The 14,320-nt window shown below is 62.1% G+C and overlaps 1 protein-coding gene across 1 annotated transcript; it reads right to left on the bottom strand.

The window, feature by feature from the left end:
* Window positions 1–10,346: 10,346 nt before the first annotated feature.
* TMEM82 (transmembrane protein 82) lies at window positions 10,347–14,056 on the bottom strand. Its single transcript, XM_062193101.1, has 6 exons — window positions 13,929–14,056; window positions 13,734–13,806; window positions 13,379–13,553; window positions 12,061–12,481; window positions 10,889–11,076; window positions 10,347–10,670 (listed from the first exon to the last, which is right to left on the bottom strand). The coding sequence occupies exons 1-6, from the start codon at window positions 14,014–14,016 to the stop codon at window positions 10,581–10,583; spliced, it is 1,035 nt and encodes a 344-aa protein (XP_062049085.1). The 5' UTR covers window positions 14,017–14,056; the 3' UTR covers window positions 10,347–10,580.
* Window positions 14,057–14,320: the final 264 nt, after the last annotated feature.

Raw genomic sequence — 14,320 nt, 5'->3', positions numbered from 1 at the left:
GGCCCAGAACACACGCCCTTTGTCTGGCGGCTCGGAGGCCCTGCTCCCCGCTCCGTCCCTGCCAGGCCCCTCCCGGCCTCAGGTGGCCCCAAGGGAAAGGACTCAAGCTTTTCTGTGGGCTGTGGCTGCTGAGACCCAGGGTGGCAGCGGCGGGAGAGGGGTGTGGGGGCACGGTCCGGGGCCGTGGGGGGCCTTGCTGCCAACCAGGCTGCCGGGGGGTTTGCTGTCCCCTTTGGAGCAGTTGACTACTCCACCACTTGTTGGGCACCTACTATGTGCAAGGCAGGTGTGAGTGCAGGAGCCCCCGAAACCAAGTCAGACGCAGCGTCCCCACACTGGGCAGGGGGTGCGCATTGACAGCCGTCAGCGATGACAGTGCTATGACGGAATGGAGAAGGGGCTGGGATGGAACACGGGGAGGAGGGGGCTCCGGCTCAGAGAGGCCCCTGCACAGGGCGCGTCGAGCGGCAGGGTTGGGGAGCCACAGAGGAAGCTGCGGGGATATGGGCTCTGAGGTCAGACTGGGGCCTCGGTCTCGCCTCTCCAGCTCCCTCCGCTCGCCGTGGCCGTTGCCTCGCCTGGGACACGGGCAGCTGGGCCGGAGCTGCCCACAGAGAGGCGTCTTGCTCTCTTTAGAAGGAAACCTCTGAGCCCAATTCATTTCAGAAGAAGCTCCTGGGTTCTGGAGCTGGGGAGCTCAGGAGCACAGTGTCGGCCGGCGTCTGGCGAGGGCCTCCCGGCCGCGTCCCACACGATAGAAGGCACATGTAGTGAGACAGCAGGTGCACCCGCTCGGGTCTCTCTTCCTCTCCCCTTAATGCCATAGGCGCCAACATTGTGGCCCTCTCATGGCCTCATCTAATCCTCCTGATCTCCAGATACCATCGAACCTATGAATTGGGATGTAACTTAGAGACTTTTGGGGCACGCGTGCAAACCCCAGCAGGAGGCGTCTGCTTCCCTTTGCAGAAATATGGGGTCATAGGTATTGAAAAGGTACATTCAGGGTCTGGCCTATAGTCAGTGTCCTGGAAGTGTTGGTGGGGGCCAGTCTCACCTGACTTCCAGAACATTCTGCCACACCCTCCATATGCCCTCCAGCTGTAGCTGAGAGCTGGAACCAGCCTGAGGCGTGTGGGGCGGAAGTGTGCTCCTGTGGGGCGGAAGTGTGCCCCTCTCCGGGGGATGTGCCATTTTCCTCGGAGGCTCCCTGAACCACCCCTCCACCCCCTCCTGCCCAAGAGAAAGCATCAACCAGCTGCCTCCCCCCACCCTGCCCCGGCAGGCTCTGCTGCGGCTAGGGCAGAGCAGAGCCACCCAGCCCGGCCGGGGCAGCTGCATTGTGCAGGATGGCAATGGCGGCGAGAGGCGGGGAGGGGTTTACCCCTCGGCGCTCAGCCTCAGAAGACCCCTGGGCCTCCCAGCCCCTCCCCAAGACCCCACGCAGCAGGTTCTCCGAACACCTGTTTCCTGAGCACCTGCTGTGGGCTGGGGTGTGTGTGTGCACGCGCGCGTGTGCAGCTGCAGAGAGAAGGGGTGTGGTCATGTGTGCCGGGGACAGACACAGCTGTCAGCAGCATCTGTGTCCAGGAGCGACTCCAGCTCGGGCCTGTTTCTTCTTGCAGCCCAGCGATGGCAAGGAATGTGGACACAAACGCCCAGCGCTTAGTAGGTGCCCCGAGGCGAGTTCCTCTGCTGTCCCCACCTCGCAGGGGACAGGTGCTTGGGAATCTGGGAATCAATGTGCTGACAGCCGCTGAAGGCGAGGAAGAGGCCCGGGGCCTGCAGTGGGATCTACAGGACCTGCAAGGCTCCATCAGCCCGGGTTTCTTTCCCTGACCCTGATCCCGGCCTCCACTCTCAGTGCCTGGGGTCCAGGTGGGATTGCCACGCCCCCCGGGCTCCAGGGATGTGACTGTGGTCCAGGTCTGGCCAATCACTGTGGCTCTAGTTCTCCTGGCTGGGCCTGTGGCTGGACGTATTTGGAAGCAGGCAGTATTTCCCAGCAGGGTTGTTGGCTGGCAGGATGCAGACTGGATGTGATTTTTACCACCACTTGGACCAACACAGAGTAAAGAGATAGAGAAGGAGACAGAACTGATCCTGTTGCTTTAGCTGCTGGATCTAGCCATGCCTGAAATCCCACCTCTGGAGCCAAAGCATTTTTTTACTATTTTTTTTTTCCTTTTTAAAAAATTTACTCTTTTGAAAAGTTTTCACTTTTTATGGTATATTAATCTCTACTCCAGAGCATTTCTAAAAACAGATTTCTTTATACATTTACTTATCTGAAAGGCAGAGCAGCAAAGAGAGAGCTCGTCCATCCAGTGGTTCACTCCCCAAGTGGCCTCAACAGCCGGGGCTGGGACAGGCCAAGGTCAGGAGCCTAGAACTCCATCTGGGTCTCCCACATGGGCAGAAAGGCCCACGTCATGGAGTCATCGCGCGTGCCTCCCCAGGCTCAGTGGAAGGAAGCTGGCTCTGAAGTGGAGCAGCTGGGACTCCAACCAGCGCTCCTACGTGGCCCGCAGCAGCTGTACCCACTGTGCCACGATGCCAGCCACAGCGCCAGCCCCTTCCTACTTTTTCTTAAACGACTTAAACTATGTTTCTGTTGCTTGCGAGGGTCAGGACGAAGGCTGCTGAGCCGGCACGGGCCTGACCCCCTTTCCCTCTGGGCAAAGCCTGTGCCCCTGCCACACTCTGCAGAAGCCTGCCGAGTCCTCCCAGTGGGGTGAGGGGTCGAGAGCATCCCCGGGCTGCTGGCTGCATCCCCACGCTGGGCCCAGCGGGGCGGGGGCAGCGCTGTGTCTCCAGCCCCAGCACGGTGCTTGGCGCACAGTCGGCGCTCAGTGGCTCCCCCGGAGTGTGGGGTCTCGGGCAGCTCTGAGAGCCCAGCACGTGGGGTCTAAGGAAGGAGAGTGAGTGCCTGTGTCTGGATCTTGACTTCCTCATCAACGTGCATTTTTCACAAGACTTATTTATTTATTTGAAATACAGAGTCACAGAGAGAGAGAGAGAGGTCTTCCATCTGCTGTTTTATTCCCCAAATGGCCGCAATGGTCAGGGCTGGGCCAGACCGAAGCCAGGAGCCTGAAACTCCATCTGGTCTCAAACATGGTGTCAGAGACCCAAGCACTTGGGCCATCTTCTGCTGATCTTCTTCTGGATCGGAACTGGATCACAGCTCTCTGCTATGGCCTGGGAAGGCAGCGGAAGATGGCCCAAGTCCTTGGGCCCCTGCACCTGCGTGGGAGACCCAGAAGATGCTCCTAGCTCCTGGCTTTGGATCAGCGCAGCTATGGCCATTGCAGTCAGTTGGGGAGTGAACCAGCGGATGGAAGACTTCTCGCTTTCTCTCCTCTCTCTGTGTAACTCTGACTTTCAAATAAAAAATTTAAAAAAAAAAAAAAGTGGGATCAGCCAGAACTGAAACCGGCACCTACATGGGATACTGGCATCGCAGGTGGTGGCTTAACCTACTGTGCCACAATGCTGGCCCCAAGTCATTTAATTTTTAAAAATATTTATTTATTTGAGAGGCAGAGTTATACAGAGAGGGAAAGACACACACACACACACACACACGGGGCGGGGGGGGGGGAGAGGACTTCCTTCCATTAATTCACTCCCCAAATGGCTGCCAGAGCCTCTCCCCCTCCCCCTCCCTCTCTCCCTCTCTCCCTCTCCCTCAGGCCAAGCTGAAGCCAGGAGCCAGGAACTTCATCCAGGTTTTCCATGTGGGTGCAGGGGCCTAAGCCCTTGGCCGTCTTCCACCGCTTTCCCAGGCACATCAGCAGGAGCTGGACCAGAGGTGGAGCGGTGCCTGCACGCTCCGCCTTCGCTCTGCCCGTGATAAGCTGCTAACAGCTCTCAAAAGCGCACCCTTGCCTCTATGCTCTCTGCTCGGTGTGGACCCAGCTGAATTCCCAGACTCCCCCTTCTCCCTTCGGTGAGACTGACACCCTCACTCTCCTATGCATTTCTCTCACTGAATCAAAAACTTAAAAAAGTGGAGCAGCAGGGACTTGAACCTGGAGCCCCTATGGGCTAACAGCACTGCAGGCCACAGCTTAACCTGCTGGGCCACAGCACCGGCCCCCTTTTACTCTCTTTCAACCTTGGGCTTTCTGGGAGAAAGAACAAGTCACCCTCACACGCACACACGTTCAAGGTTGACCTAAAGCCTGGGGGAAGAAAATGCAAGGAAAACCCAGAGCCCAAGGCTCCAACCCCTCCACAGCTTCCAGCAGCTCCTGGCAAAGGCGGGGCGCAGGCACGCATCCGTCTGTGCGCCCAGAAGCCTCCTGGACAAGGCGGGGGAGGCTGGAGACAGCAGAGGGCATGGGCGGCCTGGCCACTTCGTGTCCCCGCCCCCCACCCAGGGGTTCCTGCTCCGAGTCAGCACCTTCTGCCCCGGGCTCTTAGCCAGTGAGGCCAAGGCTGAGCCGCGGCGCCACAGGGCCCTCGTGGCGACGCGCAGGCCTTGGGGCTGTGGCCCAGCTGCGTTGTCAGCGTTCGTCACCGTGACCGTGACACACCTGAGCGGGGTGACTCGGGCAGGGAGAAGCTTGCTCTGCCTCGGTTCTGGAGGTTCCCGGTCCAGGGCCGTCGCTCTGGTTCCTGCTGAGACAGTGGAGGATGTAGGAGCCTGCAGCCGCCCGGAGGCAGAGGCTGGGCACCCCGCCTCTGTGTCCACCAGTGTTCACTTTTGTTCATCGACTTGAAAGGCAGAGGGGAGGAGAGAGGGACAGAGAGGGCTTCCACCTGCTGGTTCACTCCCCCAGTGCCTGCAACAGCCAAGGCTGGGCTGGCTCGGGCCAGAAGCTGGGAACCCCATTCAGGCCTCCCGGATGGGCGGCAGGAACCCTAAGGCTCAGGCCATCGGCGGCTGCCTCCCCGGGCATGAGTTAGCGGCAAGCACGGAGTGGCTGAGACCCGACCCGGACTCGCCGCCGTGGGAAGTGGGGGTCCCGAGCCACTGCACAGCAATGCCCACCCCCTGTGTCCCTGAAGGCACCAGGATTTTATCGGGGGGCCCCACCACAGCAATTTAACCCAATCTAATCACTTCCCAGGGTCCCACCTCCAGGCCTCACAATTGGAGTGCGTCTCCACCCTTCATCCATTAACCATTAACATTAGACCCTGGGGATCACACTCCTAGCTGCTGGGCCTTTGGGGGACCCCAAGCCAGTATGGAGCACCAACCTCTATGGTCTTCTCCAACACTCTCAACAGAGGGGGGACACTGAGGCCCAGGGAGTCCCTCACTCAGAAAACGAGCTCCATCCACTCCCAGGTCCTCTGGCTCCTGGCCACTCAACAGGCCATGTTTGTCGGGAGACATTCAAAAGCCAAAGTGGGGCCAGTGCCGCGGCTCACTAGGCTAATCCTCTATCTGCGGCGCCGGCATCCCAGGGTTCTAGTCCTGGTTGCTCCTCTTCCAGTCCAGCTCTCTGTTGTGGCCCGGAAAGGCAGTGGAGGATGGCCCAAGTGCTTGGGCCCTGCACCTGCGTGGGAAACCAGGAGGAAGCACCTGGCTCCTAGCTTCGGATCGGTGCAGCGCGCTGGCCGTAGCGGCCATTTGGGGGGTGAACCAACGGAAGGAAGACCTTTCTGTCTCTCTCTCTCACTGTCTAACTCTGCCTGCAAAAAAAAAAAAGCCGAAGGGGAGGTACAGCCACACAGCAGCCCGGCTCCCAGGCCACTGGCCTCACCCAGGCAGGGCCCAGCCTCCATGGCTGCCAGTGACAACAACGTCTGGGTGTTAATCCCCCCGGGGCTGGGGCCTGAGCTGGCGGAGTGGCCAGGCCTGCTGGTTCCATGGCCAGGTCATCTGCTCAGAGACCCAGTGGGGGCTCCTGCATTGGGGGCGAGAATGTGGGGCGGCTCAGGAGGGGGCTTGGGGCTCAGCACACTGCGAGGGCAGCCCCTCCTCCGCGGCCTAGGCCTGGGTGGCCGGGTGAGAGCCCCAGGGAGGAGGCCATCCTGGTGTTGCTGGTGGCAGGGGCTCCCGCGTCTGCCCCGCGCCTCAGCTGCGTGCCGAGAATGAGCTCCTGTGTCCTCGCTGTTCCCAGCCCCGTCCTGAGCTGCCCACGTCCCCAGGGGAACGTCCACCCCTGGTAGCACCCATCTCAGCCCCCCTAGTCCCTCAGAGCCTCCTGAGTAGACCACAGCCTGGTCTGCTGCCCACTCCTGGGCAGCCAGAGCTGCACTGATGACCGGGAAGGCAGCGGCCCGCGGCCTCAGGTGGCCCACTGGCCCCTGCGAGGGCTGGGAGTTATGGAATGTTCCAGCAGGCCAGGTGCTGCCCAGGAAGCCTTTCCATGAAGCGTTCCCAGCAAACTGCCCAGAGAGGCATCGGGAGAATGGCCCAGGTCTCCTTGTGCTTTGGCTTCCTGATTTCAAGAAGGGCTCACTCTCTTTCTTTTTGAGATTTATTTATTTATTTGAAAGGAAGAGAGAGAGAGAGATCTTCCATCTGCTGATTCACTCCCCAAATGGCTGTAATAGCCAGGGCTGGGCCAGACCAAAGCCAGGGCCAGGAGCTTCATCTGGGTCTCCTATGTGGGTGCAGAGACCCCAGCACTTGGACCATCCTCTGCTGCTTTCCCAGGCACATTAGCAGGGAGCTGATTGGAAGTGGAGCAGCCGGGACTCAACACCAGTGCCCACAAGGGATGCCAGTGTTACTGGTAGTGGGTTTAACCTGCCGTACCACAGCGCCAGTTCCACTGTTCACTGTCATCCACACTTTGTATTCTTTTTTTGTTTGTTTTTTGTTTTTGACAGGCAGAGTGGATAGTGAGAGAGAGAGAGAGAAAGAAAGGTCTTCCTTTTTGCTGTTGGTTCACCCTCCAATGGCCGCTGCGGCCGGCGCATCTCACTGATCCGAAGCCAGGAGCCAGGTGCTTCTCCTGGTCTCCCATGCGGGTGCAGGGCCCAAGCACTTGGGCCATCCTCCACTGCCTTCCCAGGCCATAGCAGAGAGCTGGCCTGGAAGAGGGGCAACCGGGGCAGAATCCGGCGCCCCGACCAGGACTAGAACCCGGTGTGCCGGTGCCGCAAGGTGGAGGATTAGCCTGTTAAGCCACGGCGCCGGCCATGTATTCTTTTTTTCTAAAAGGACTTAAATCCAGCAATTCACTGTCCACACAGCTGGACCCTCTCACCCTGTGCTCAGCTCTTCTGTGGCTCCCTGTGCTCTCGGGGACAATGCCAGACCCCTTGTGATCGGGCCCCAGCACACTGCCACTGTGCCCCTTGCCCCCGTGCCCCTTCCTGCCCCCCCATCCCGAGCCTTCGGCGCTGCCTGGGAGCTCCATCATCTCACCTGGGCTGCTCCAGATGCTTCCAGCCTAGGTCCCTGTTTCTGAACTCTTGAGCCTTTAAAGCAACTCCGACGGGGCGCGTGCTTGGTGCAGTGGTTAAGGTGCCCCTGGGGTGCCCGCGTCCCGAACCGCACTGCCTCGTTCCAGTCCCAACCCCTCCTCCACTTCCGGTCCAGCTTCCTGCTAATGTGCAAGGCGGGAGGCAGCTCATGAAGACTCAGGTGCTTGGGCCCCTGCCACCCACGCGGGAGACCCAGATGGAGTTCCAGGCTCCTGACTTTGGCTTGGCCCAGACCTGCTATTGTGGCCATTTGGGAGCTGGAAGATGTCTCTCCCCCTCAGCCCCATCACTCTGCTAAATAAATAAAGGAATCTTTCAAAAAATAATAAAATAGGGGCCAGTGTTGTGGTACAGCAGGTTAGGCTGCCACTTGAGTTGCCAGCATTCCCTGTTGGAGCGTGGGTTCGAGTCCCGGCTGCTCCACTTCCAATCCAGCTCTCTGCGAATGTGCCTGGGAAAGCAGTGGAAGATGGCCCAGGTGCTGGGGCCCTTGCTTCCCACCTGGGAGACCCAGATGAGTTCCTGGTTCCTAGTTCCTGGCTTTGGCCTGGCCCATCTCCAGCCACTGCGGCCGTTTGGGGAGTGAACCAGCAGATGCAAGATCTCACTCTCTGCCACTCTGACTTTCACATAAATAAATAAGTCATTTATTTATTTAAATATATTTGTTTATTAAAAATAAGATGATACATCGGGGCGGGGGTGATCATTTGCCCCGCAGCCGTAGATGGCAAATCCACTGGTCCTAGCCCGGCACGGTCCCTCTCTCACCCTTACGCAGCTCCGTCGTCCTCAGCTCTGTGAGCTGCCCGGGAGACCTCACTGCCCTGTCTGTCTCCCCTGGGGCTGCCTCTGAGGCCTGCGTCTCTTCCCCGGCCTCGTCCCACCCTCCCTAGCCCAGTGCCGGCTGCCTGCAGTCACCAGCCCTGGCTCGTTGAATGAATGAATGAGTGGGAGGTGAAGCAATGCAGGATATGCAGCAGTGGGTTCTGGCGGGAGGGAGGGGACCCACTCGTCCCAACGCCAGCGCCCTAGGGCTCACTGCCCCTCTAAGCAGGGACTGGGGACCCTGGTGTCCCCACCGCGGGGCCTGGGCTTGGTGGACAGCGCCCAGGGTTGGGCTCCTGGGGTCCTCTGGGGAGAGCGTACCGCAGCCCCAGGCCCTGCGGTTCGGCTCGCCCATGGCCTCCGTTTCTCCAGTTGGCTGGAGATCTGCTCAGTGCCTCACTTCACAACACTCGTTTGGTAAGAAGCCTTCTCCAGCCCACGTGGTCCCAATTTTTGTCTGGAAAACAGCCCTCGTGCCCATAAAAAGGAAAGGACTGCCGAGCCCAATCCCCTCCTGGCCTGGTCCCCAATGCATCCCAGGCTATGCCAAGGACTGGGAGACTGGGGCATCTTCCAGCAAAAACACGGGGCCCTGGTTGGAGCCCAGAGCCCAGTCTGGGGCTGGCAAGGGGCTGGCCCTGTGCCCAAGCAAGTGCGCCATTTCCTCCTCGTCTCCCGCCAGCTTCCTCTCCATTGCGAGTGAGCCCAGCGCTCCCAGGCCAGGCTGGACTGTGGGAGGGGGCTTCCTCCCTCTGGGACCACACCCTGGCCTGAGAGGCCTGATGGTAGGGTAGGACCAGGAGCAGAGTTCAGAGGTCAGGGTCGAGCTGTCCTGGGGTGACCATGTCTGGGGGAATGTGCCTGCCCTGGGGTCCTCCTGGTACCTTCTGCAGGCTGTCCCTGCCACCTGACCGCCCTGCCTCTGCTGCCCCACGAGCCATGGGCCAGCAGGCTCCCCTGCTCTGGGCAGGGCCCTGGGTTGAGGTCTTCCATCCCTGTGCAACCCGACAGCCCCGGCCAGGAGAAGCCCAGGCTCTGCTGGGTTAGAGCACATTCGTGAAACTGCCTGGGGTGCTCCTGCTCCACCCTGGGGGATCCCCAACTCCATGTCCTCCACAGAACCTGGGCAGCAGGGAGCTCACAAAGCCCCCTGAGCTCTGGAGCTCAAGGCCACCTGGACCCAAACTCTGGCCACTTACGACCTGGGGGCCCCGGAGCAGTTACCTAACCTCTGCGAGCCTCAGTTTCTGAATGGGAAAAAGGGGTCCCTGCCCCTTGGGGCTGGTGGGAAAGCGAAGTGAGCTCATCCAGGTGCCCGGCACACTGCGGTGTCAGAGCGGGACAGCAGCTTGCCTGGGCACACGGAACTTAGGCTGGGGGCCAGCACTGTGGCGTAGCAGGTAAAGCTGCCGTCTGCAGTGCTGGCTTCCCATACGGACACCAGTTCAAAACCCGGCTGCTCTGCTTCTGACCCAACTCTCTGCTGTGGCCTGGGAAAGCAGTGGAAGGTGGCCCAAATCCTTGGGCCCCTGCACCAGCATATGAGACCCAGAAGAAGCTCCTGGCTTCCGGCTGGGATTGGTCTAGCTCTGGCCATTGTGGCTATTTGGGGAGTGAACCAGCAGATGGAAGATCTCTCTCTCTCTCTCTGCCTCTGCTTCTCTGTAACTCTGCCTTTCAAATAAATACAAAGATAAATTTAAAAAAAAAAAAAAAAAAAAAAGGTAGAGGAGCTGGTGCCCCACCCTCTGGCCTCGGTGCACTGAGCCCTGAATGGGCTGAGATGGGAAGGACCCTCATGTTCTTAGATAAGTCAAGGTCAGGGCTGAGCCCCCAGGAGAGGCCCCAGCTGCTTCGTGCTCCCATCAGCTGCTCCTCAGCGGGGAACGGGACGGGAGGTGGGCACCACACACCCAGACTGCAAGTTGGTGTTAGGCCGAGCGTGTCCATCCCCTCTGTCCCCGCCCCTGCCCGCCCCACGCTAGCTCCGCTCTGTCTGCAAGCAGCTCTGTGGCTCGGGGGACCCAGCCCCGCCAGCCCCAGACTTGTCTCCCCAGACGGCCCGAGAGCCGTGTGACCTCAGCAAGGCTCTTTCCCTCTCTGTGTGTGATAGGAAGCGTGGGTGGCGAGAATCGTCGTCTTTATTGTTTGCAGAGGGGAGGAGGCCAGGAAAGGGGACAGCCGGGGCTCCTAGTCCCTCCGCCTGTGCCCACCTGCCCACCCCAGGGTCTCTGAGTGCCCCTTGTCAAGGGTCCCCAGTGTCTGCCCGAAGCAGGGGCCGGGAGAGCCCCCACCACTGTCTCCAGCGTCTGAGGTTGAAGCCTCGCAGGTCAGACTCCGGGTTCTCCCGATGCAGGTCAGGAGGGCGCCGTCTCCCGGGGCTGGGCGGGTGCAGGGGGCTGAGCCTGGCTTGGAGTTGACCTTGACTGCCTCTGGGATGGGAAGTCCTGCGGAAGGAGAGGGAAGGGCTGCAGGACACTGCCTCCCCCCCCCCCCACCTGAGACCTTCCCATTCGGGGCCTCTGGGGTCCACTGGGGGTTGGCAAGGCCCGGCTCCAGGGCGTTGGGACAGCAGCTCATTCTGTCCCCAGGCCTGAAGGAGGCCACCTCGAGATCCCAGGGCTGTTTGGAGCAGGGCGTTGGGGTGGAGGGAGCGGGGGCCCACCTGCGTGTGGCAGAGGTCAAGCAGCGTGCGGACGCCCATGAGACACCAGAGTTCAGCCAGCAGCGAGATGAGGAGGCCCAGGAGGTCCAGCCAGCGGCCCACGGTCAGCAGCAGCACGAAGAGACCACCCATGCGCACCAGCACCGTCTGGACCTGGCCCCGCATGCCCCGGTTCTGCCGCTGCTCCTCTGGGGAGAGGTGCACCTGTCATGGTCACGCCTGCCCCTCCCCTTGCAGCCCCACTCTCCGACCACCTGCAGGGCACCGGGCACTCCTGCCGCCCCTCACTACCTCCTCCTAGGTCTCCCTCGGATCCGGGGAAGAGACCCCAGCCCAGGAGTGGACCTGACTCCCACCTCCCCAGGGAGCCCTGGGGCTCCTTGCCCGCGCACACCCCGGTTCCCACTGCCCCTCCCTGCCTCCAGCCACTTCCTCTCTTCTGTTCCTGTCCCTGCAGTCCCTGTTGGCTGCCCAGCTCAAGTGACCTCTGCACCCATCAACGAGGTCCCGGCTCTGCCCGTACCCCTGCCGGGACTCCCCTGCCTCCAAGGGCCCGCCCCCTCCCCAGCCTCGCCTCCTCTCTGCCTCATTCCCCCATGGTCCCTGTCTGTAGCCGTCCCAGCTTTCTCCCTGTTCACAGAGCACACTGCGCTCACACCCATCTCAGGGCCTTTGCACTGCTGTTCCCATTGCCTGGGGGGCCCTTCCTCACCCTGCGGCTTCCATCCCACCCCAGCCCTGCAGCCAGGAGCCTCCTCCTAGGGCCAGGGTCAGTCTCCCCTACGTAAAGCCCCGTGAGGGTCCTCGCACGACAGCTCGGCCTGGCCGATGAGGGTGCTTGATGCTGGCCAGACTCATCCCTTCCCTGTGCCCTGGGCAGCTTCCCTGCAATTGCCACGCCTTCACTCACTCCGGGCGTGGCTTGTTCTGGAGCCCACAACCCCCCACCCCCACCCCTGCCTCTCTCAGTGAGCTCCGTCTCCAAGGCCCAATCCCAGCACAGCTCCTCGGGGCCCCCAGGTGGGAGCGCCCTTCTCTGAGCTGCACGCTCCTGGTGTGGCCTCTGCCCCTGGGCCCGGCTCCCTGGGAGGCAGGGACAGGCCGGGGCCTGGGCCAGCAGGCGGTGGGATGTGATGGCGATGGAGAGGACCCCGCCCCCGCCGGCGCCCCACCTTGCATGTGGATGACCAGCAGCGTGTAGCAGATGGTGAGCGGTGTCCAGAAGCGCACGGCCTCCGAGGTGGTCAGGAAGTCCCGGTTGATGAGGGCCACGGCCGCCACGTCGCCCACGGCAAAGGTCACGGCCAGGGCGCGGCCCAGCAGCCGGGGGAGGCCGCGCGCGCCGGCCAGCAGGCCCAGGCAGACGCCGCAGGAGCGCTGGCCGCGGTGCAGCTCGTACAGGCGGCACACGTGGCGGCGGAGGCGCCTGGCGGCCGAGGCGAGCAGAGCAGCCAGCCCCAGGCTCAGCAGCAGGTTGAGCGTGCGGTGGGGGGCGCCCTCCTGCAGGAAGCTCAGGCCGCAGCTCAGCCCGCAGCCCAGCGAGTACTGGCAGAGCAGGAAGAGCCGCAGCCTCTCCTGGGTGTCCTGGGAGCCCTGCGGGGGGAGGTGGCGGCTGTCCTGTCGGGAGGGGGACACAGCACAGGCGGCCGGGGCCCCAAGGGTCCCCGGAAACGGAATATAGGCTCCAGGTAAGCCCTACAGGGTCATTCTCTCGCCTGGGTTCTGATCAGTCTTAGTGCCTGGCACCCATCCGTTAGCTCAAGGATCGTGGTGTGGAGCCTGGAAGACCTGGGTTAAAAGCCCTGGCCGGCGCCGTGGCTTAACAGGCTAATCCTCCGCTGTGCGGCACCGGCACACCGGGTTCTAGTCCCGGTCGGGGCGCCAGATTCTGTCCCGGTTGCCCCTCTTCCAGGCCAGCTCTCTGCTATGGCCCGGGAAGGCAGTGGAGGATGGCCCAAGTCCTTGGGCCCTGCACTCCATGGGAGACCAGGAGAAGCACCTGGCTCCTGGCTTCAGATCAGCGCAATGCACCGGCCGCGGCGGCTATTGGAGGGTGAACCAACGGCAAAAAGGAAGACCTTTGTCTCTGTCTCTCTCTCTCACTATCCACTCTGCCTGTCAAAAAGGGGAAAAAAAAAAAAAAAAGCCCGACTATCGGCTGCTGGGTGACCTTGGGCCTCGGTTTCCCCATCTGTGAAGCAGGTGTCACAGTAAACCTTTATCCTGGACGGCGGCGATGTCTTCTAGTGTGGGCCTGGCATTTGACAAGCTGGAGGCACAGGCACCGCTGCTGTTTTCTCGGGACAGGGGCGGGACCCACGGGGCCCCCAGACTTGTCCTGGCCCATCAGAAGCCCCGGGCCCGGGTGCAAACCCCAGCCTTTCTCCTGCACCCCCCAGGAGAGGGGCTCCAGTGGGCTCCATCCTCCCCGTGCCTGCCCGGTGCCAGGGCCAGGGGCTCACTCACCCACTGCGTCCCCTGCAGTCTCACCTTGCTCAGGGTCAGCAGCATGGACACAGCCCGCAGGGAGAACTCGAGCACCACCAGGGCGGCCACCCGGACCCCCACGACAGCCAGGAGCAGGGCCAGCCCTGCCAGGTGCAGCGTCTCCAGCAAGGACCACTGGGCCCGCAGCCGCTCCGTCTGAAGCCGCCACTCGGGGTCACTGTGGGCCACAGCGCACGTGGCAGACGCTCCCTCCAGCGGCCTCGGCCCCGGGAGGGAGCCCCTGGGCCACCAGCCACACCCACTGGGGTGGGGGGCAGGGGTGGTCTCTCCTGCCAGTCACAGCACAGGGCCCAGGGGCCTGGCAAGGGGCTCGGGGGACGGGGCCGTGGGCACTCACTTGGCACAGCCCACGAAGAAGTAAACCCGCAGGAGGTTGCTCAGGACAGAGACTCCGCAAGCCCCGACGAGGCCTGGGCGGGCGATCGGGCAGCAGGTGTAGGGCGTCAGGGGGGGTCCTGGTGGCCAGAGACCCACGTGGGTGGGGCCCATCTGCAGGGGGCGGAGCTGAGGTGGAACGGGGAGGGGCGCTCACCTCGCAGGAGGCAGTCGAGGAGGCCGGAGCCCCACTCAAGGGAGGGGAGGCCGGGGAGCCAGGAGGGGAGGGCCGGCAGGGAGAACATGGCAGCCCGGGGTCCGGCCCCAGCCTCCCGCCAGGTCTGCGCAGAGACACTGACGTCACCGGGCAAAGGTGTTGGCAGAGGGGTGGGGAGGAGCCAGGAGGGGTCAAAGGCCCAGGGCAGGAGGGAGACAGAGGCCTTAACCCTTCCAGGCCATAGGAAAGTCCCGGCTCCAGGGACAGCAGCCTTGGGCAGCGTGGGTGGAGGGGTCTCTGCCCCTGCTCGTCTGGGATCCCCCGAACCACGCCTTCCTGAAGTCCCAGGTCTGGGTCCTGCCTTCTCTTAGTGTGTGTAACGCACGGGCTCT

This window comes from Lepus europaeus, chromosome 5 (assembly GCF_033115175.1).
Source record: "Lepus europaeus isolate LE1 chromosome 5, mLepTim1.pri, whole genome shotgun sequence".
Classification (NCBI taxonomy): domain Eukaryota; kingdom Metazoa; phylum Chordata; class Mammalia; order Lagomorpha; family Leporidae; genus Lepus; species Lepus europaeus.
This window is presented reverse-complemented; position numbering and strand designations above follow the sequence as displayed.

Bases quoted from the DNA above. Each gene is read 5' to 3' on its own strand.
- TMEM82 (XM_062193101.1), bottom strand. From the start codon at position 14,016: ATGTTCTCCCTGCCGGCCCTCCCCTCCTGGCTCCCCGGCCTCCCCTCC. The intron at 12,482-13,378 runs GTGAGACTGCAG...CTCCCCCCGCAG, and splicing joins TGCTGCTGACCCTGAGCAAG to GGCTCCCAGGACACCCAGGA. The intron at 10,671-10,888 runs GTGGGCCCCCGC...CTCCTTCCGCAG, and splicing joins TTGACCTCTGCCACACGCAG to GACTTCCCATCCCAGAGGCA.